Raw genomic sequence first — 23137 nt, 5'->3', positions numbered from 1 at the left:
GCTGAGATTTCTAACAGCATAGAAAGTGCCTGGAGGGACAGGCATATTAAAATCACAAATTCATTACTTTCTCAAGATGAGGACGTACAAAGTTCCAGCAGCCTTATGAATTGCCTCCAGAAATTATAAGGCAAAAATTAATTCTGCCTCAAAATTTCTCTCCCTCCCCTTCCGCTATTTCCATTTCTATTACCATTGCCAAAAATCAAAAGACAACACCGGCATTTTCTTCTGCAGAGTTCTTCACCTTCTCTATAGAGATAAATAAGTACTAAAGGCTTGAGGTCTATTTTTCATCTTTTGGTCCAGTTTCTAGATTCTGTTTAGGCCTTCTGACTCACTGACATCATGCAGTCTCTGTGGATTTGTAGATTCAGGTTATGTGGAAATAACTGTCTGTTTTCATGGCTGGCATAATGAGAATAATTTAAATTAGTAGTACCTGGCATCTACTTCTCACTGACATTGTGAAGTTAATGAGATGGTGCCTGTGGATCAATTTGTGTTCTTCATCTTCATCTAAAAGCATTTGTTATGTCAGGTTGAGCCAGGCTTGGGTGAAGGACTGTGCTGTTAATGATGCTCATTTCCTTGTCAGTTGTGTGTTTTGAAATCAAGTTTCGGAGCTATTTGCTTCATTCCTTCTCTTGGGGCTTTATTTCCAAATGATGATTTCAACTGACCTTAACATTTTAGTTTGGGCTCTTCGATTTTCACGATAATCTCCTTTTCCACAACTCAAATCAGATATGTGAGCAAAGAGGGATTTTAAATTTCATTTTATTATGTGTTTATTAATGCATTACCATTATACACAATAGTGGGGTTCATTGTGACATTTTCATCATGCACATGATTTGCTCTAGTTCATTCCCTAGTACCACCCTTTCCCCTCCACTCCTCTCTTCCCATTACCTGCCTCTACTCTATTGGTCTCCCTTCTAGTCAGTTTTTAAATTGGTGCATTATAATTATACATAAAGTGGTGTTCATATGTGCACATAGCACAATTTGGTTGATTTTAAAAAAACAAAGTAACCGATTCTTGCTGTGATTAAATAAACCTGTAAATAGTGGACCTCAGAAGGAGAAAGGCCTAATATTGATAAAGGCTATAATATAAAAGTACAGAAGTTAGCTGAGGATCGAGTGGCCACTAAACCATAGGAGGTGTGCAGCGATAATTATGTACTAATTTCTTTCTGTTGCAGTCCAACAGAAATATGAGCGTTCTCAAAGAAGATATCTATAATCCCTTGGAAACAATCCACAGCTTTTCTTTCTTTCTCTTCTTTCCTCTTGCCCACACCCCCCCACCCTTTCTCTCTCTCTCTCTCTCTTTTTTTCCTTTTTCCAGGAGAACCAGGCTGAGAGGACAGCTGGAATCACCTAAAGGGAGGTGAAGGTTGAAGCTTTCTAGTGACTGAGATCACTAAGGAGATGCAAGACAAGACCAAGGATACAACCTTGAGAGTTACACCTGTGCCATGTAACCTGCCTCTCAATTTACTCTACAAACGTTTGCAATGTAAATATTTTGTCCCTTAAATTGAAATACTTGGAAATTATGGTTCATGAAATCCACCACCAAAATTGTCATGATCAGAAAGCTTAAGAAACAGTAATTTCTTATATCAATTGAAGACTTAAAAAAACGTTTTTTGTTCTTTTCTCTAGTAGCTAATTACCACACATGTGAAGCAGTCTAAATCTGCGCTTTATTGTTTTGTTTCAGACAAAGTGAAATTCCAGATGGAAACGAGAGAGGGCCTCTGTTTTGGTGATGTAGCATTTGTTGACATTCCAAGAGCACAAACACATTTGAGAAACTAGCTACTATTAGAAAAAAGGATTTATGATCAACATCGTTAGGCACTGAAATAAAAACAATGGGTATGTAAAGGATGATTGCTGGAAGTTAGATTCTGTTAAGATGTAAATATTGGACGTACTTAGAGAATACATATCCAAAACAAAATGTTGTAAACACTTCACTACTCTGGATATAGGTATTGAGAATGCCAACCTACAAGCTTGGGAGTATCTACATTTCTACTTAATACCCGCCTTTCTATCTATCTGTCTACTCTCTGAGAGCAAGGTCATCTACGTATTGACTTTAACACCCCTTCACAGTGTTTTGAATAGGGCAATGTACACAATGAATGTCCAATACACACACACACATTTTTTTTTTTTTTGTACCAGGGATTGAACCTAGAGGCAGTTAACTGAGTCACATCCCCAGCCCTTTTTATTTTTTCTTTTGAGACAGAGTATCATTAAATTGCTTTGACCTTGTGATCTTCCTGCCTCAGCCTCCCGAGTTGCTGGGACTACAGGCCTGTGCTACCATGCCTGGCTCAATACACATTTTTAAATGAAATAATGTAATTTGCTGTACCATAATTTACTCTTCAATGACTGGCACAAAGTATAAGGGCACAGCTTTATTGCAAATATTTTTTTTTCTTCCTTGAGATTTTACTGGTCCCCTGAGTGTAAGATAGGAGGCAATGGAAGAAACCCAGGAGTGCCGATATCCACAAGGCTTGCTAAGTGTAATGCACAGAAGTCTTCATGTGAGGACACACGACAGTCTGTGGAGCTCTCACAATGGCAGCTGATGCTTGAGCTGTTGATGACAGCCCAGCTTTTGGTGTTTCCTCTTTTGCAAAAACAAGGAAAGGAAAGGAGCCATTCAAAATTATTGGTATGAGTAACCAGATTTTTTGGGGGGTCTTTTATTGAATTATGTATGTAACATTTGCAATGAAAATACTTTAAATCCAATGACAAATTTAAAAAATGGATTAGATGAAAACATCAGAAAATCAAAACTCACAGGCATTTACTGCTGTTTACTTAACAGAAGGCCCACAATTATAACAAGAACATCAGAGAACATAGTATACGAGCTTATTTTAATTTTACATTAATATGTGATAAATTAACATAAACCAATGTCAAAAAAAGTGAATATAGAAAAAATTAAAAAATGTATGTTTGGTTTTACATCATATTCAGAATTCCATTATTTGTTATTATAATTAAGAATGATTATTACTTCATTCCATACAAAATAGTACTTGTTTGACTTATCTATTTGATGAAGAGAACTAACTTTAAGGTTAGAAAATTTTAATTTCTTATATAATAAGCACATGTTCACTTAAATATTCACAGTAGCATTGCATTGCGAGTCAGTAAAAGTACATAATGTATCACAGACTGTTGATTTACAAGGGAAAGCATTAACAGTGCCTACCTGTTGTTTGAAAAGGAATAAAAATGTATTTGTCCTAGATTAATGCATGAATATTCTCCACATTCAAACTGAGCAGTCATCAGATTTTAGCTGGGAAAACCCTTAAGTGCATTTTCAAATATGTGGAGAAAGTTTAACAAATATTTGAACTATGGTTAAATGTTAGTAATACTGCTACCTTAATACTTGATAATCAAATCTTTTTATATAATTACAGAAAATATGAGTTTTCTTAAAATATAATTTTCTTCCCCACTTTTCCTTCCTTGTACTCTCCTAATCACAGAAAGTGTGTGATGAGAAATAAGAGTCTAGAATATGGTTAATTTGGTGGTTCTAGTAATTTTTTTCTCTCTGTATCAGAATGGCTACAGTTTCTTGTATTGCTTCTTTCAACTGTTCAGAAATCAGTAATTATAGTGGATTTTTAAAAAGGAAATTAGATCAGTGAAGAAGATCATTTTTCAGTCTAGCATTTCAATATCAAAGGAATCTACTGTCTATGGTCAGGGTGAGTGAACTTAATAAGTTTCAGGTGGAATATTCCTGGTGAAGGACTGGTTTGGAAGTATCTAAAAAGGTCTGTTGATAATAGCAGCAATGCATTTTCACCAAACCCTCAAATTTTCCAAATTTCTTTTAAAATTAAATTTTAGTCAAAGTTTTAAACATAAAGGCAGAAATAGGATGAATACAAAATGACAGAGAGTGAAAGTCTAAAGAACATGAGATCTAGAGCCACTTATTGACCAAACAATCTTGGACAAGTCATTTGAGCCTTCTAAACTTAGATTGTTCAATCTCTAAACTTCAGGTGGAACTAACACTTCATGAGGATGTTTTAGAAATTAAATACAATATAGGCATGATCTTTACAAAGTAGAATATAGATGTTCTACGTAAATAAATGAAAAACTTGAAGTGGTATTTGTTATTCTGATCACTGCATAATTACCATCTCTGGTATTTCAAAACCATTCTTATAACATTTTGCATATTACATAGAAATTCTACAAAGTACACTGTTTTGCTTTCCCTTGTGTGTGTGCATGTGCATATATATATATATACACACACATATATATATAAACTTTTTAACATAAATGATACCATTTTATGGTGTAGTTCCCATAATGGTCTATACAAGGCCCTTAAAATTAAAAAAAAAAAAGAGGTTTTTTTAAATTTGGTTTATAGTCACACAATTTTATGGCATTTAAGAAAAACACTTTGACAATTTGATGATGAAACTAAATACTTAACCTCCCCCACCCCAAACCCAGCATTAAGAGATCACACCATAGAAACAATTTACCAGAAGAGATACTACTATGGTTTGTTTAGTACAGTCAGTTCATAAATGGTTGAAAGGTAGAGTATTATTAACACAATATGCCAGAATCACCACTTTGCAAATTTCACCAACTTTTAAAAAAACATGGAAATCACTTCTCACAAAGATCATTAACACTAACACATAAGACATTCAATTACACCTAAAGTGAAAATTCAGATTCACAAAACTCAAAATTATTAGATTAAATGTTTTACTTAGTTTCTCCACTAGTCAAAATATACATTTCCTATTATGACAGAGGCCTTTAAAAATTGCCCCCTTTTCTGAATGGAAGGGATATAAGACTAAACTTCTGGACAAATAATCTCAGTATGACAAAATATTTCTGTATTAATCAAATGGATTGCTAGCATTTTAATAATTTCTCTAGTGTCCAAATTCTAGCATTCTTCTAACCTAACCTCTTTATACCATAAAACCAGCATCCAGAATATATCCTGTTTGTCAGTGGGTACAGTTACCTGTTAACTTTGTTGTGCAAAAGCTATTACCCTTCTTTTTTTAACTGTCCGCTAATGCCAAGCAAAAGTGTTTGGGTTATCCCTGAATTTTATTTCTCACTCCTGAGCAAAATTAGTTACAATCTGGCTCTATTAGGCCTCCTTTGTATCCAGATAAATTCGCAAAGTTTTATGTTATACTACAGTCATTGCTTCTGGGACCAAAAGGGGATTAACTTTTAAGTGTGACAAAGATGTACCTTACAATCAGCTATAGTTCATTGGTGAGCACAATATTTTGATTCTGATATGCTAAATGTTTATTAAACTACAAAAATTTAAAGAGTAACTTGAACAGACATTCTGTTTAGGTAACTAACTCTGTATTCCAAGATAAAATAAGAAATCATAAGTAATCTATGGTCAGAATGAAAATAAGATTTACCTTTTTTAATGTCTTGTTGAGGTCAATTAGTAAAAGTAGAAACATGAACATTTGGATTTGCAATCTGTTTAGTCACGTAAGTAGAGAGATGTGGCATCTTAGCGACGGGGGCGGGGGCAACATGTACATGTATGCATAAATTATAGCCATCTTAAAGTGTCGTAGAATTTTTGAAGATAAAAAGAAACAGAGATTACTAGATTTAACTTATTCACTTAACAGGCAAAGAATTTGGGGCTCTGAGAAGTTAAAGGGACTTTCTTGGGGTAATTGAGAGTTACTGGCAGAGCCATTTACCTGCTTAAAAGCTCTCTTGTGTAAAAAGAATCAAGAGATCCCTATTACTCTTTCTTCCACCTTCCCCTACTCCAAACGTAAAATTTTGAGTGTGCAATAAAGCTCTGAACCATTTTAGCATTTCAGATACAATTTGAAAATCACCTTAACATCAAATTATATTGAACATATATTTAACAAATATCTTCCCCACTTTCTAGCTATTAATCTGTTTCCCTTCACCAGTGATTTCTTCTTTACCTTTTCATGTTCCCATTACAGATGAGTAAAAATTCTTAGAGGATAAAGAATCCTATTTCCTCTTCTCACACCCAATTGAAGAATGATCAACTTGATACTTTCAAGGCTTAAATCTTATTTCAATTTATTCTTTTCTTCAGAAATGCAAAAGATAGCATTCTTCAAAGCATTTTTTCAAGAAATGTGCATAACAAGGTTTGGAGGCTGAAAAGGGCTTTGGGGATTACTGAACCAGCACACCTGGCAGACTGAAGCCTAGCAATGGTTACTGTCTTACCTAGGGTCCCACAGGTAGGAAGTGAGCAAGAATTCTGGTCTCCCATTATCTAGGCTGGTACTATTTCCACTCTGTATCTGGTGTGACAGGTTTCTCATTTGATACTATTCTGTGCTTTTACTGTAAAAGTTCAGGTTTTGTCTTTATTTTAAGCTGTAGCTTATGATAATGACTCAGATATGATATATACTATAAGTTGTGCCACTGGTGATTTATGAAGGCAATTTTTGTGTCTATTTTTGTAATACCTACCAATCCTTTCTAAAATATCTGAATGTCTAGAACTCCTATCACACAGTTGATCAGTTTGTTTCAATCGTCCCCATTGCTGTTATAGATTATTTTCTTGCCCACCAGTCTGTGATCGTCAGTTATAAGGATTAAGTTGGCTGCCATGGACTGGCTGTTTCCTGGGACAGTATCTCTACTACATGGGCTAACATAGAAAAAAAAATAAAGTGGGGGCTATATTTTAGTCACAAATCATCATGATTGAAGGTTCACATAGCTCACATTTGAGATAGTTGTCATTCCTTTACTTCACTTTTTCCTATAGTGATCTAGGCTTCAATTTTGATCACAAAGAAATTACCAGCAGATTGTGAAAAATTCATTGTAGACATTGCCTCAAAGAAAGTTACCTGGATTGTACCTCCTATCCATCTGTTTTGTTGCTAGTAGGTGTATGATTGTTTAGTTAATGATTCTTATATATTAATGAAATTCACCACCTGCATTTCCTTCTATAGGGCACCAAAAAGTTTTTAAAATATTGGCTTTGTCACTGAAATAATTTTATGGAAATTAAAATTCCATAAGTGTTCTTATCATAATTTAGCATTGTTATGTATTTAAGTAACAGGAGAGTGGTTATTTATGTGCTTATTCAGATGTATTTTGAAAATAAAATATGGAAATGAAAAAAGTCTTCCATATACTAGATTCTATATACTAAATGTTCACAGTTTGACTTTCCATAAGGCTTATCAAATAATATACAAATAGCTACCATTCTGCTGAAATGTCACAGTAAATACATTGATAATGGCACAGAAGTGAAATGTCCCCAAATAGGAAACGATCTTCATGACCTCCTAAATCTCTTTTCCAACTAAAATCTTGTTTTTTTTTCCTTTTAGTTGAAAAAGAGCTCCATTTCTAAAAGAATATAAAAATAGAAATGAGTCAAGGAATCTTTTCCACTTATAATTTTGAAGGAAAAGCTATAAACATCAGGTGAAATATATAAGTATATATATATGTATATATATATGTATAGCTTTTTGGAATGTGCTTTGTCTCACTACATCAAACATCCCATGAAAATAAAATTGAATTAATACATTATATATGAACTGTTTAAAAGTATCAATTAAATGTTAAAATTTTAGTTAATATATGACAAACATATAGTAAGTACTAATATATTTCCATGATGTTAAGATCAACTAAAACCTACCCATATGACTAATTTTTAAATCTATAATTTTGAATTAAAAAATAAAAGAATGTTTAATTGAGCAAGGCACATTTCTTTTGGGCAAGTCTGTCTTTAATATTATTTATCTGGGCACAGTGTAGACTTCACTTATTACATGTAAATGGGCTGCTCTATGTATGGGAGCCTTTGGTACAAAGCACATCTTTGCAAAATCAAACTTCACATGACTCAGAACACAGAACACAACACATGTATCTCATGATTAAATACAGTCCGGTAATTAATTAAAAACAAAATAAAACAGTAATAGTTAGCTTGTTAGAACCAAACATTTAGATTTTCTTCATCTGTAACACTGATTATAGTTTTCAGATGAATAGCTTTCATCAAAATGTCAAAAGGTTGAAATGGTACCTTATTTAACATTCTTCTTTGTATCTTGACCAGTATCTTTCATACTGCACATAATATGAAGAGAATCCTCCAGCTCTGAGCCATTTTCTTCATGTAAAGCATATGTTAGACACATATTATTTAATGTCAACTGAAATGAAAATATGTGCTGGCAGACATATCACCACCCTCAGTGGTTTAACTGCCACTGCATTCTTGATCCAGGCAATTCAAAACTGAGTATTCCACTGGTTAGTGCTGCTGTACAGTTCTTTATGTGGGGCTCTTCAGGAATCTGTTGAATAAACAAAAACAAATAACCCAATCAATAAATGGGCTAAGGACCTGAACAGACACTTCTCAGAAGATGATATACAATCAATCAACAAATATATGAAAAAATGTTCATCATCGCTAGCAATTAGAGAAATGCAAATCAAAACCACAATAAAATTTAATCTCACTCCAGTCAGAATGGCAGCTATTATGATGACAAACAACAATAAGTGTTGGCGAGGATGTGGGGGAAAAGGTACACTCATACACTGCTGGTGGGACTGCAAATTGGTGCAGTCAATATGGAAAGCAGTTTGGAGATTTCTTGGAAAATTGGGAATGGAACCACCTTTTGACGGAGCTATCCCTCTCCTCTTTCTATACCCAAAGGACTTAAAAATAGCATACTATAGGGACACAGCCACATCAACGTTTATGGCAGCACAATTCACAATAGCTAAACTGTGGAACCAACATAGATGCCCGTCAATAGATGAATGGTTAAAAAAATGTGGCATATATACACAATGGAATATTACTCAGCAATAAAAGAGAATAAAATCATGGCACTTGCAGGTAAATGGATGGAGTTAGAGAAGATAATGCTAAGTGAAGTTAGCCAATCCCAAAAAAACAAATGCAGAATGTTTTCTCTGATATACGGAGGCTGATTCACAGTGAGGTAGGGAGGGGGAGTGTGGGAGGAATAGAGGAACTCTAGATAGGGCAGAGGGGTGGGAGGAGAAGAGAGGGGCATGGGGTTAGAAATGATGGTGGAATGTGATGTAGATTATTGTCCAAAGTACATGTATGAAGACATGAATTGGTGTGAATGTACTCTGTATACAACCAGAGATATGAAAAATTGTGCCCTATGTGTGTAATAAGAATTGTAATGCATTCTGCTGTCATATGTAAATAAAAAATTAATAAAAAAGAAAAGTTCAATCAATTTAATTTCCTAAAGGTATTAACCACATGTCAAACACTTTTAAGTTAGAAAAAATTTCAAATTATCTGAAATTATACATTCTTTTTCATTAATAATGATGCCCAAATTTGATCCAGCCTTGTATGATAACTGGATTTCTGAACATGAAAATTTATCCTCCTTCTTAGAACCATCTGAGAGATTCTGAGTGTCCACTGATTTTTATAAAAATACATGTATTAATCTTCTAAATGTATTTCTGAGGGTATGCTTCTTTTCTGATCATCCTACTATGGTTACCTAAGATGAGAACTCTTCTAAATGGATAGAAAAAAGAGGCAGAGAGAGGGAGAGAGGGAGTGAGGGAGACAGACAGCCAGTCTCAGAATGAGTCCTGTACTGATGAGAGCCATGTTCTAGAGCCACAGGATGCTAGCCTATAGTTAGTTTCTTTTTATTACAAATAATTTTCAAATCTACTGATACTTTAAAATATGACCTCTGCACAGGTATGGGCCACTTTAAAGAATCATGAACTAGAACAACATCAGGTCTGTGGAGAACTAAAAAATAAGGGTGACAGGTTTGGTGCTCCTCCCACAAACTAAAAAAAAATTTATAGACAGTAATTTAAAAAAATATCAGAACATGAAAGTGTTCTTTACTGCTATATCTAGAATCCAGAGTAGTCTTTGGCACACAATACATGCTTTAGATATAAAATGGATGAATACATCCTTACCACTTTTCAGCACCTAATACACAAGAAGTCCTCAGTGAATATACGTTGAATGAATAGAGGATACATTAAAATCATACTTATACACTCGAGAAACTTACCAGTTATATAATATAAAGGATACTTACAAAGACAAAAATAGAATGCTAAATCCAGGCTTCAATATGTGAATATTATCTACTGTAGTAGACAGAGAAGACCGTTTCCCATGTATACTCCTGGTTTTAGCAGATGTCTCCCAACCACATACCCAAAGATGATGATCTGTAATGTGAGTGTGCTTCTAATGGAAATTAAATACTACACACCTACTGTGTGCTGGGCAATCACCTACTAAAGCTTTCCTCATACGTCTGGATTCACTATGAGAGTTTGAAAATTACAATGGCGTAATAGTTATTAAAGACTACTAACAAGAAAATAAAAGTACTATGAATGATCTGGCATTGATGTTACTGCCTGGTCTTTGCTCACTACTGCAATGGTTCTGGTAAGTTACACTTGACCTGCTGGTGTTCCATCCCTTTTATATAAGGGATTGGGCCTTTCTTTTCTAGCCTTCTGTGTTAATACCTGCCTCTCAATGATCTTGATATTATTAAATAAATTTGGTATATTATGGCATTCTAATAGATTATAGGTGTGAAGGGAGTTGTACTTCATCAGAAACCAAAAATATAAGTAATATCTGAATACTAATCATTATGTTTATCCTAGTGGCTAAGAAGTGGGTTGAAAGGAAAATAATGAACATCTGAGTACATTATCAAAATCAAGGGCAGGGGATATAGCTCAGTTGGTAGAGTGCTTGCCTTGAATGTGCAAGGCTCTGGGTTCAATCTTCAGTGCCACCAAAAAAAAAAAAAAAATCACTCCATTAAAAAAAATGAGAGAAAAGAGATATAGTAGAAAATGGTGATCTATAATCAAATATATTTGATCAAATGAATGTTTTAGCATATAAAGCAAGAAAAGAGGATAAGAACAAATTTCAATAATTATCAGTTGTGAAGAAGTTAATTAATTCTCCACCAAGACCTAAATAAAAGAGACTCAGCTTCATTAACTATTGGCCTCACTAATTTGCATTTTATGAGGAAATTGTTGAAGTCAGTTTGAAACATGTAGATTTATGGGAACTTTGTTTTCATGTGTCTATACTGCAACAACTATTAAATTTCTTAGAATTAGCAGCACACCAATAAGTTCTACAAATTCTACTAACTAAACAGTGAGTAAACACAAAGACTAGTAAGATTTCTTGGTCACTGCATACAATTTTCTGATTGGGGTCTAGGAAATTATGTACTTTGGCAGGCAAAATAGATTTAAACTCACTTAGTCATTAAAGTTAGTAATATGCTAAGATGTGAACTTTGTCAAAAGCTGGGAAGTCATGTGTTATGCTTAGATATGAGGTGTCCCCCTCATTGTGTGTGAAACAATGAGAGAAAGTTAAGAGGTGAATGAAAGAAAGTTAAGAGGTGAATGAAAGAAACTTAAGAGATGAATGACTGGGTTATGAGAACCTTAACCCAATCAGTGAAATAATCCTGCTGGGAATTAACTGGATGGTAACTATAGCCAGGTAAGGTGTGGCTATAGCAAGTGGGTCACTGAGGGTGTGCCTCTGGGGCACACATTTTGTAGTGGAGAATCTCTCTGTTTCCTAATTCCCATTTCCCAAATGGCTTTCCTCAGCTGTGCACTTTCTGTCATGATATTCTGCCTCACCTTGGGTCCAGAGATATGGAGGTGGCCATCTGTGGACTGAGACCTCTGAAACTATGAGCCCCCAGATAAACTTTCCCTCCTCTAATTGTTCTTGTCAGGCCTTTTGGTCATGTCAGGGGAAAAACTAACTACAACACCATGGGAAAATGAGCTTTAAAATATAATCAATACTACTTTGAGCAATAATTAGGTTTAGTAATAGGTTTCATTCACAGTTACATGGTAAAATAAATTTCTCTTTTGAAATCAGTTAAATGTTTGCAGGCAAAAGGTCCACAGAACATAAACATAAAGCAAAACAGTTCTTACTTGGAGAAATTACCTCTATAAATCTTGCCTGTCCAGTAATTTTTTTCCCTTTGGAAATCTTATTTAACATGCTTTTCATCATGATTTTTTATAGAGATTGTGTACTAGTGAATATCTGATTTTTATTGTTTGGGAGTCTTACATGAAATAACTAAAAATGCAATGACACTTGAGGTTGTCTCTTTACTATTCAGTGAAGTCCATGTTGAATTAAATAATAAAAATAAATAATGTCACAAATCCCTCATCCAAAACCAGAAAAAAATAAGAAATTAAAGCACTAATTTTAATTCTCTATTTTGTGTCATAAAAAAGCCCTAATCATTTATCCTCAGAATTCCTATGTGGGCTTAACTGATGAACTGATAAAAAGAGAAAAAAAAATCCTAACTTCTATTGGACTACATATAAACTCAAGCATATCAATTTCCAATCTGTTGACACATTTGGTAAGGAAACTGTGCTACTTGGATGTGCAGAGGCAATAGCCAGGTCATTCTTTGGTCTGGTTTGCCTAAGAAATCCAGTAAAGCAGAAATTCAGAAGGGGTGTGGAGAAACTTGCTCTTTACTCATATTAGGAGAATCCTCCTTTCCTGCCGCAGAGGAAAGTACATCTGTCACAATATTACCTAAGATCATGGTGCTATCTGCAGTACTCAAACCAATGCTTTAGTTTCCATCATTCTATATTATACATTTCACTTTTCCAGAGCTTCCAGGAATACCCCAGCACCAACATATACAACTAGGTTGCTGAAGCAGTCTAAGTTTTGCCATTATTGAAGTCACTCCAACAATCTGCACTTATTTTTCATGGGTGAAATGTCCCTCGTCTCCTTTCATGTAAAACACAACTGACTTTTATGGTTTAGATATGAGGTGTCCCCCCCAAAGCTCACGTTTTAGACAATGCAAAAAGTTTAGAGGAGAAATGATGGGGTTAAGAGAGCCTCCACCCAAACAGTGCCTTAATCCACTGACATGGATTAACTGAGTGGTAACAGAAGGTAGGTAGGATATGGCTGGAGGAGATAGGTCACGGGTATATAGCTTTAGGGTGTATATTTTGTCCCTGGTCAGTGGAGCTCTTTCTACTCCCTGACTGCCATGTCTGTCCTAAGCTGCCTTCTTCTGTCACGCACTTCTGCCATGCTGTTCTTCCTCACCTCGGGCAATGGAGTCAGCCTTCTAGGGACTGACACCTCTGAAACTGAGAAAATGAACTTTCCTCCTCTGATTGTTCTGGTCAGGTCTTTTAGTCACAGCAACAAGAATGCTGACTAAAACACCTATCATATTACTTGATAACTGCATTTAAAAGTATTTGGTATAAGTGATTTTATCTGGTGAGGCCGCATCAGTGATAGAGTTTTGTAACATGATTCACTGGTGAATCTCTAATGCCTAATTCAATCATCTTTCATAGTAATGAAGACCTCATGGATTTTTAGGACTCATCATTAACTGAATTCAAATGTGAACGTACAGGCAAGTTTCTTTGAATGTCTATTAGATAGACAAGTCTCTTGGACATATTATTTGTTCTGATGCTGCTGTGTAATGTACCATTTATAAAAAGCACTCCATTAGCTCTTGTGAAGCAGCCTAACTTTCAGGTACCCTTGCCGATGTCTAATGTTTAAGTTACATGAAGGAATTTTATTCCTATAACTGGGTAGTACTGAAGTATGTTTTACCGAATGGAAGCTTCCACAGTCACCTGAACATAAGGAATTTTATCCACAGCACCTTGTAAGGAATATAAGCCACACAGTAATGAAAATGAAGCACAACACAAAAATTTCAGAGGACAAAAACAATTCCAATTGGGACAACCAGATTCTTTCTTTCATAGATCACTCCAATAAATATTGGTTGAATCCCGACTGTATTCCAGGTGCATTTCCAAGTCTTAGGGAATATAGCACAAACAACACACAAAACTTCATGTCTTCGTGGAAGGAAAGGGGAAAAAATGACCATAAAACAAGTAAATGAAATATCTAATATATCAGAGGAAAAATTAAGCATAAAAAGGATACAGGGAATATTATGGAATTGTGATTTTAAACAGAGTGGCCAGGGAAAGCTTCAATGAGAAGGTCACACACCTGAAGGTGATGTCATAAGGTATCAGATTTGATTTCAGAACATTCTAGGCCTTGGAACAGCAAGTATAAAGATTCCAGGGTGGAGCCTGCCTGCTGTGAGGGAACCAGAGTAAGGAGGCCAGTGTGGGTGCAGCACAGGATTACACAGGACAGTGGCAACCAAGGCCCAAAGAGTAAGAGAAGCTGAGTTAGGTGGGGTCCTGCAAGCCATTATACCGCCTTCGGTTTGTACTCTGTGTGGGTGATGATACAAAGAAGTAACATGACCTGACAAATGTTTTAAAAGGATCACTCAGGGTGCCACAGGAAGAAGAGTCAAGCAGAGGAAAGGATGGAAACTGCGGGTGTAAGGTGTAAGGCCACAGAAACATCAGTGGGGATCTCAACAGATTCCCAAGAGACTTTGTGCTCCGACAAGGGGCGTGGGCTTAGAAGTTCACTGGAGGAGAAAAAGCTTCCCCTCCTCACCACCACAAGGGGTATGACCCTTGTGTCTACAGAATCCTGCATGAACAGACTTATTCACAACATTCTTCACCTAGGATAAAATATCATTTTTAACCATCTAATTGCTATATTATTTATTAATGATTAGAAACTCAGTTTTTTTTTTTCTTTTCAGGACAGAGTTCCTATTCTGCACTATTTAGGTTACAACATAAATAACATGGTTCCCAAGAAAATGATGGAGCCTCTTTTCTAGGTCTCTCCTTTAAGGCATTTGATAAGAGATGGTACAAATTTGAAATCTAAGGAGGAAAAGTGAGAAAAAACCATGAAAACATTTCTTTGTAAAATGTATATTTCTTTACAATTTGGAAAATTAGTTCACGGCATCATTAAAAACCAAGGCATCCAGCTATCAACCTTCGAAAACTAGTCTGAATCATTTAGTTATATTTACAAGCTGAATATGAGTATATAAAGAATACTGATATCATTTTTTTTTTTTTTTTTTTTTTTTTTGCTATATAGCAATGGCCATTCTCTGGCAGGAAGTTGAGAGCTGAGTCACAACAGTGAGGTTGAGCTCTCTGTTACTTCTCCTTCCTTCTTCTTCCTGCCTCCTCTGATTTACCATTTTTTTTCAAAGGTTGCCAACCACTCCCTGAAGATGTTTAAAAAACAAGTGATTTCATATATATATTTGCCACAACCAATTACAAAATAGAAAAAAAAATCCTAAAATGTGATCCCTAAATATCCTCTCTTCCCCGTTCTCATGCTCCTCACCTCTAACTCACAGTTTTCCGTAAGTCTTCAGACTGGGGGATACGTGTGCTTCTCTGCATTTCTTAGTGGGAGGGGTTATCACTTCTATTCACAGCTGAGAGGTGGGAAGAGCTTGGAACTGCTGCAGAGAATGTTGAAATTTTAAATGTATAGAAGTCAATAAATTAATAGTTATGGTTCTCACAGGAGTAAACTATTGGTATACACTCTATATGTTGTATTTAATCTACTATCAGCAAAGTAATCACTTGAGTAGGTTGTAAAGAAGCAAATAGCAAGTTTTATGTAATAACAAGTTTTACGTAAACAAACCATAACTTCAAATTTCTTCAGACTGTGCATTTAAAATTTCAATTCTGAAATTCTATTTAGAAGTTTAGAAATAACTGATAGAACATTTTCTCATCTGTGTAGGTGTCTATGGTTATGTCACCATAGTTGGTGGATATGTGAGTTTGGTATAACTTTAGTTCAGAACATAAAAAATAAAATAAAATCATAACAAGTGTTAGCTTCCATGTTTCTTTCTGGATTCACCAGCTGCAGGACACATACACCCCCACCAGGTGCTGATGGATGTGCCTGGATCCAGTCATACCCCTTACCAGAATCTCTTACTATACACTGACATATGTTTACTTTTTCAACCCCCAAAACACACAACTGAGCTCACCAGTGAAGCCTGTAGTTCGGCAAAGCTAACTGGCATTGGCAAATGTGACTCATTAGCATTTTTCTCTAAGCCCAAATCATGATCTACTTTTATTTCATAAATGACTTCGGACTTTAGTGAGGAGGCTACAGCTAGTACGTGTGGCAAAATTATATCCTAATGTTTTTTAGCACACAGATTCTCTTAAGGATCCAGGGGGTGGTTTTGTAAAGCAATAATGTCACACATTTCAAGGAACTGGCAATCTCCTTTAGCTTTCAACCCTCCTGTTCTGAGCAATTTCTCCCTTTATAAAGGGAGAGTCAACATGTTTACACAGCTCTCTGGCGTGTTTCTCTGGTCTTCAGTAACTTAAGCAAAATGTAAGGAGATGGAAAAACAATAAGTTGCATAAGACTATCTTCGATTGTTGATTAAAACACATGAAAACAGGAAGTTTATCTCAAATCTGATAAATATCCATAGTCTTAGTAGGTGTCACTAGTAGACTGATTATGCTTTCTAAGATTAAATCCAGATAAACAAATCATAAGAAAATAATCTTTTACTACTAGAAAAGTCCATATTTTTATTCAATTTAAATAATATATTTGATCCTTCTGGATAAAAAATCTGATTATTAAGAAAGGGTTAATTTTCATTTACTGAATGAATAGGTTTCTGAAGTATTTTCTTTATATAAATTCATTCATTAGTAACATGGGCTGAAGTCAAACCTAAAAGCATAAGGGGCTTATTGCTATTTTATGTTTAAATCACTTAATATAAGTCATGGGTTTTGGAGCCAGAATGACCTGACTTTAAATTGTCATTGGATCTCTTGGAGTCTTAGGGAAATCATTTAACTTCAGCCATCTATTTCTCATCCTCCTAAAATGAAGTTAATGGCACTTACCTTGCAGAATTGACAACTGTCCAGGGCTTGGTTGACCCTTAACAAATGGTAATTATTACTGTTATTTACAAAGGAAACGGGAAGCCATTGATTATTTGTGTATTTCATATTCACAAAGCTTTGCATTAATCACACAATGCTTGTGAGTAATGATCACAAAATATAATCTTAGCAAAATCTCTGATGCATTCCATGCAATTATTTTTTTAAGTGCTCTGTGTTAACATGTAATATTCACAAAAACATATAAAGTGCTACTTACAATCCTCATTTTACAAATAAGGAAACTGAGGAACAGAGAGGTTATGTAATTTGCTCAAGGTCATACAGAGAGTCAGGATTCAAACCCTGGCAATATGACTGCACAGCTTATGCTTTTTAATCACTTCATTCAAAGCCCAGACATAGAATTAATGTAAGATAACAGGCATTCACTCAACAAACATACCAGGTGCTACATTCTGTGCCAGGTACTACTATCCAAAAATCAAAACACAAACCTATAACCTTTAAGGAGCATCCAATATGGCGACTAGCAGCAATATACACCCTCAAAGTTATGACCCAAAACCTGTGCTATTTCTCTGGATAGAAAAAAAAGTTCCCTTTTTAATTACTGTCACACAAAAAATTATGGCATAGCTATAATTTCTTTATGGAATGAATTGAGGTTTCTATATTCTTTGCATAAACAGGAATAAAATTGTCACTGCACTTTGCTCATCTTTATGTTAAGATCTTTTAGGAACAGATAAAAACTATTTTTATATGATTGCTATATTATATCCAACATTATTATCAAAATGGGTCAAAAAAAAAGAATATATGGTCATTACTATTCATTCATTAAAGTACATCAACATTAAAAGTAACTCAAACAAGAAACAAAGGAAACTAGATACATGAGTCCTCTTTAGATACACCTAGATAAGAACAAACAACAACCCCGTGACAGGGTACATACAGATTTCTTGCCTCTATTTTGTTTGTTGGTGCGGGGGGAGCTGGTCTTTTCTTTCTTCTTCCCCCTCTTATGATAGTCTCAATCATTATTCCCCATTGTCTCCAATGCACAAGTAATAAGGGAGGTGGGCTTCTGACAACCTGAAAATATTTTATGAGCTTTAAGATAGGTCTACTCTCATTTACTCTGAAAGGACAGAATAGTAATGTGTTATCAAAACCAAAAGGCAATTGTGCATAATGTATATTTGTGTGTGTGTGTATACATACATATACATAATACATATGCAAAATGATTACGTTTAAGTAAAACATTACTTTTTTCAATTTTAACCATTTGTTTCAAAGAACTGCACTACTGAATACTAATAAATAATTTATGTAAATGAAAACCGAACCAGTAATCTAACAACTGAAGATTCTGCCTTTTTTTCTTTTTAAAGGAGAAACAGGTTGTTCAGAAGCCAAGTGAGTAGGTAAAAATAATGGAATAATTTTCAGTTCAGTTTGGGTGAAAGTTATTGTGAAGATAATTGATTTTTTTCATTCTTTTGCAATAAACAATGAAACCAAATGATAATGGCTATATGAAAAAATGTCAGTTGCTGTAAATGACCTTTTAAGAGCCAGTTGGCAGATAATTGATATGAAATTATTGGTTTTGGAAGTCTCATTAATATACATATGAATGACATTTCCCTTGATCCCTGTACAAAGGACCACCCAGTGCTCACCTGATTCTGTTTGTCTGCAGGCAACCCTTAGCATATGGCCGACACTTGCAGGTGTTCCCTCAAGGTCTGGTTTCTTCCCAATCCTTCTTTTCGTTGATTGCCTGTAATTCCCTCAGTTAAAAATGTGCATCCTTTACATATTTGAAGTTTATTTAGCTTTTCAAGTGCTGTGATGGTGACAGGTTGTAGGACCTGTCTTTGTAATTTTTTTTTTTAAGTGAGGAAATCTGAAGGTCCCTTGTAGTAGTTTCAGGAACATGGAATCTCTCATTTGCTTATGTACAGAACACTTTTACATTTGCTTTTAAATTCCATTTGTTGGCTTGTCACTTCGTGGGGAAAGAAAACTGTAGAGAAGCATCTTTTAAAATTATTACCTAACACCTGGCATTTAATTCAGATCATGTCTTATTGTGGTTCACATGTAACATTCCAAAGATGATATTTTCCTTCTTTCAGTCATTATGGAATAACATCAATGATTTTCATAGCAAAAAAAAAAATGCATTTCCTGGTTCTTTTCACCGCCTTAGATTCTCAGACCTAACTTTATTTGTGCGGTTTATTCAAATAGTGGTTTTCCTTATGAAATCACGTTAAGTAGGAACCATCTGGAAAGGTTACTGTGGAAACGGAAGGGGCTGGGGGTGGGGCTAGAGAGCAAAAGATGCCATGACAACCTTTTTCGGGTTTCCCAGGAAACATGGGTTGCTATGGGAACTGCATCAGTCAGGTCCGAATTAGTAACTTCTGCTGGAAGGGGTGTCTGCCACTTTAATCTTCTTTCGATACTGAAGAAGCTTATCTCTCACATGCATTAGGAAATTTTTTTGTTTCTCACCAGCACTGAAAACATCTGTTTTTAGACTTTGATAGATGTTGGCTGGGACATATGCATAAATTTCACCAGAATCTGTCAGTCCAAAGACTTTCAAAATGCATTGCAAGCCCCAAAGAGTTAAGGTAATTAGATCAGGACGTTTTGGGGTATTCCCTTTTGTTCAAAGTTGTAGAGACCTTTAAGATTCTGGGAGGAGAGGATTCATCTAGAAACTCCAGTCAAACACCAAACTTATGGTGGGTTTACAGTCATAGTTCCAGTTAAGACTTCTCATCCACATACCCAGCCGGTAGAAATTGAACTAAATATTTAATAAATAACGTTGAAGGGTCCACCAAACTAAAGCATCATTGAAGTTATTTGTCTTCTTTACTTAGTAAAGAAACAACTACTTTTAAATTTTGAGGTTAAACAGTTACTCCAACTGTTCTTTAGTTTCATTTCCTCCCAGGATGTACTTTTTTTTTTTTTTTTTAAATAGGGCATGTAACTCGAAAACAAGTTTAATGTAAGATTGTTGATCACAAAAATCAAGAGAGAGGGGGAGGGGCAAAAGGAGAGCTGAGAGAATGCAGCCCACCTGCAACACAGGCACCTGTTTCAGTATGAAGCAGTAGGGAGGGGGAGAATGAAGTGTGCTTTCCACTACTTCAGGTCCTTTCCTTGATGAATGGTCTGGAAATGTACAAAACAAGGGCATCACAGACCAAGGGGGCACGTTCCACACAATACTTAGCACAGTATGTCACTCGTATCTTATATTAAACATCGGTGAATATCTTTTTGATGTTCACACAGGAGTTGGGATTATTGTTCGTGGTGCAGGTGGCGGTGGAATTGCCCGTTTTGAAAGGGGTCTGGGGAAAAGCACTGTGGTTCATATCCCCCTCTTCGATCACCATATACTCCGACTTACTTAGAGTCGAGTTGCTCCGTGCTTTTCGGAGCTCCTCAGCTGAAGAGGAGAGGTGCTGGCAACTTCCCACGTGCATGTATTGGGCTTGCTCTTCCCCTTCTGTCTCCCGGTGGTAGAAGTAATTGAAGTTGGAAACAATAACAGGAACTGGCAATGCAATGGTCAAGACACCAGCGATGGCACAAAGAGACCCCACGATCTTGCCCCCTATGGTCACTGGGTGCATATCTCCATACCCGACTGTTGTCATGGTTACCACGGCCCACCAGAAGGCATCCGGGATACTACTAAAACCTGAAGTGGGGTCGTCTGCCTCGGCAAAGTAGACCGCACTGGAGAAAAGGATGACCCCAATAAAGAGGAAGAAGATGAGCAGCCCCAACTCCCGCATGGAAGCCTTCAGTGTCTGCCCCAGAATCTGCAGCCCCTTGGAGTGGCGGGAGAGTTTGAAGATGCGGAAGACCCTCACCAGGCGAATGACCCTGAGGATAGCCAGGGACATGGCCTGCTGTCCGTTGCCCTGTCGCTCAGCCAGCTCGGTGCCCAGGGTGATAAAATATGGGATGATGGCCACAATGTCTATCAGGTTCATGATATTTCTTGAGAACGTGGCCTTGCTGGGGCAAGCGAAGAATCGCACCAGCAGCTCAAAGGAGAACCAGATGATGCACAGGGTCTCCACCACGAAGAAGGGATCCGAGAAGCTGGAGGCTCCCGCGGGAGCCCCCGACGTGCTGTTGCTGGCCGCCTCAAGTACCTCCTGCGACGGCGAGGCCGGGTAGTCCTTCTCATCGCGGAACTCGGGCAGCGTCTCCAGGCAGAAGATGACAATGGAGATGAGGATGACGAGCACGGACACGATGGCAATGCCCCGGGCAGGCCCCGAGCTCTCGGGGTACTCGAAGAGCAGCCACACCTGGCGCTGGAAGTCGCGGCGGGGCAGGGGCCGCTCCTCCTCCCGCAGGAAACCCTCGTCCTCGCGGAACTTCTCCATGGCCTCCTCTCCCAGCTGGTAGAAGCGGATCTCCTCGGAGAAGATGTCGATGGGCACGTTGACCGGGCGGCGGATGCGGCCCCCGGATTGATAGTAGTAGAGGATGGCGTCGAAGCTGGGCCGGTTGCGGTCGAAAAAGTACTCATTGCGGAGCGGGTCGAAGTACCTCATGCGCCGCTTGGGGTCGCCCAGCAGCGTCTCTGGGAACTGGCAGAGGGTCTTCAGCTGCGTCTCGAAGCGCAGCCCCGAGATGTTGATGACCACGCGCTCCCCGCAGCAGTCCTGCTCGCCCGCAGCCGGCAGCGCGGGCGGGAGCGGCTCATAGCGGTCACAACCGCCTCCGCCGCCGCCACAGCCGCCCTGAGGCTGGCCTCCGCCGCCGTCCGCCGTCTCCGGCTCCTGCAGGTGGTCCCCGGGCACCACCGTCATGTCGGGCGGCAGCTCGGGGCCTGCGGCGAGCTCGGCGTAGCCGGGGTTCACCAGAGTCTGGGCGCCGCCGCCGCTCGCAGGGTCCTGGGGAGGGTGGGTGCGGTGGTGGGCGAAGGGCTGCGGCGGCGAGTGCAGAAGGCTGATGTGCTCGTCCATGCAGTGGGGAAGAGGCGGCGGTGGCGGGGCCCAGTCGCTCCTCCTCGCGCTCCCCGCCCTTTCGCCGCCTCCGCCCCCTCCGTCCCCGAGCCCAGCCCGCCGCCTGTTGCTGCCGCCGCGGCGAGGCTCCGTCTGGGTCTGGCGCTGTGCGCCCGGCAGCTCAGCAGAGACGCCTCCTCACCCCTCCTCCGCCCCCTCCCGCGGGGCGCGCGCCCGCCCATCCGCGTCCCCCAGGACTCCCGCCCACCGCGCGGGCGCGCGCCCCGCTTTCTTGGGGAGCCGCGGGCCTGTCCTTCTCGGCCGCCCTTATCGCAGCTCTGAGTCACCGAAGCACCCTCATTTTGCACCTTGAGGTCCCCCGCAACCCCTGCCCGGCCAAACTGACCCTCGGGGAATTCAGCCGCAGACCTTGACCCCTGGACTCAGCATCCCCCCCCTCCTCCCGCGCGGTTCGCGTGGCGGTGTCCCAATCCCCAGGCTTCTGCAACTGCGGCAGGGACCACACCTCCGCCTGAAAGCGTAGGCCTCTTGGTCCCCTACTCTCCACCTAGGTCTGCCCGCCTGGGGGAAGCAGGTACCTCAGAGCCGAAGTAGCCGAAGCTGGGGGCTGGGGGAGAAGGGAGACCAAGAAGTGACCCCTTGCCATGGCCTGAGCATTAAGGAGGGAGGGAGTGCAGGCCAGGTGAGCTCCCTGGGCAGGAGGCAAGTCTAGCGCCAGCATCTTGAGCTCACTTGAGGATAGAGGACCGACCGCCCAGACCTGAGGTGGGTGTTCTAAATAATTTAACTTCTGTTTGGATGTGAAGCCAAACGAAGTAATAGGTGCTGATGGGTTTCTCCCCTGGAGTCTGAAAGAAGTGGGTCATGAAAGGCATTTGGGGATTTGCTCCTGTAGTGAATAGTTAACGCGGGACAGACTCATGACCAAATTACTGGTTTGGGATTAGCAGGGGCAGTGGACTTTAGAGTACTTGAGAATTTCTTGTAGATGGGAAAATAAAAGGAAAAATAGAAAAGGAAATTCACTACATCTAATTTGTGTG

The 23137-nt window shown here is 38.3% G+C and overlaps 1 protein-coding gene across 5 annotated transcripts; it reads right to left on the bottom strand.

Annotated features, from left to right (window-relative positions):
- Nucleotides 1-2707: 2707 nt before the first annotated feature.
- Kcna3 (potassium voltage-gated channel subfamily A member 3) lies at nucleotides 2708-22235 on the bottom strand. 5 transcript variants are annotated; one of them, XM_046467175.2, is made up of 4 exons: nucleotides 18759-22235; nucleotides 18026-18165; nucleotides 15494-15614; nucleotides 2708-8453 (listed from the first exon to the last, which is right to left on the bottom strand). In XM_046467175.2, exon 1 carries the CDS (start codon nucleotides 22092-22094, stop codon nucleotides 20361-20363), a length of 1734 nt encoding a protein of 577 aa, XP_046323131.1. In that variant the 5' UTR covers nucleotides 22095-22235; the 3' UTR covers nucleotides 2708-8453; nucleotides 15494-15614; nucleotides 18026-18165; nucleotides 18759-20360. The 5 variants fall into 5 exon arrangements, with proteins under 5 accessions (XP_046323131.1, XP_058442293.1, XP_046323130.1 ...); XM_058586310.1 differs by lacking the exon at nucleotides 15494-15614; XM_046467174.2 differs by lacking the exon at nucleotides 18026-18165.
- Between the last annotated feature and the right edge of the window lie 902 nt (nucleotides 22236-23137).

Source organism: Marmota monax, unplaced genomic scaffold, assembly GCF_021218885.2.
Source record: "Marmota monax isolate L192 unplaced genomic scaffold, Marmota_monax_Labrador192_F-V1.1 WCK01_AAM20220418_F8-fsc00181, whole genome shotgun sequence".
NCBI classification, from domain to species: Eukaryota; Metazoa; Chordata; class Mammalia; order Rodentia; family Sciuridae; genus Marmota; species Marmota monax.
This window is presented reverse-complemented; position numbering and strand designations above follow the sequence as displayed.

What these genes read in the sequence shown, in the direction of transcription:
- Kcna3 (XM_046467175.2), bottom strand. Translation starts at nt 22,094, where the DNA reads ATGGACGAGCACATCAGCCTTCTGCACTCGCCGCCGCAGCCCTTCGCC.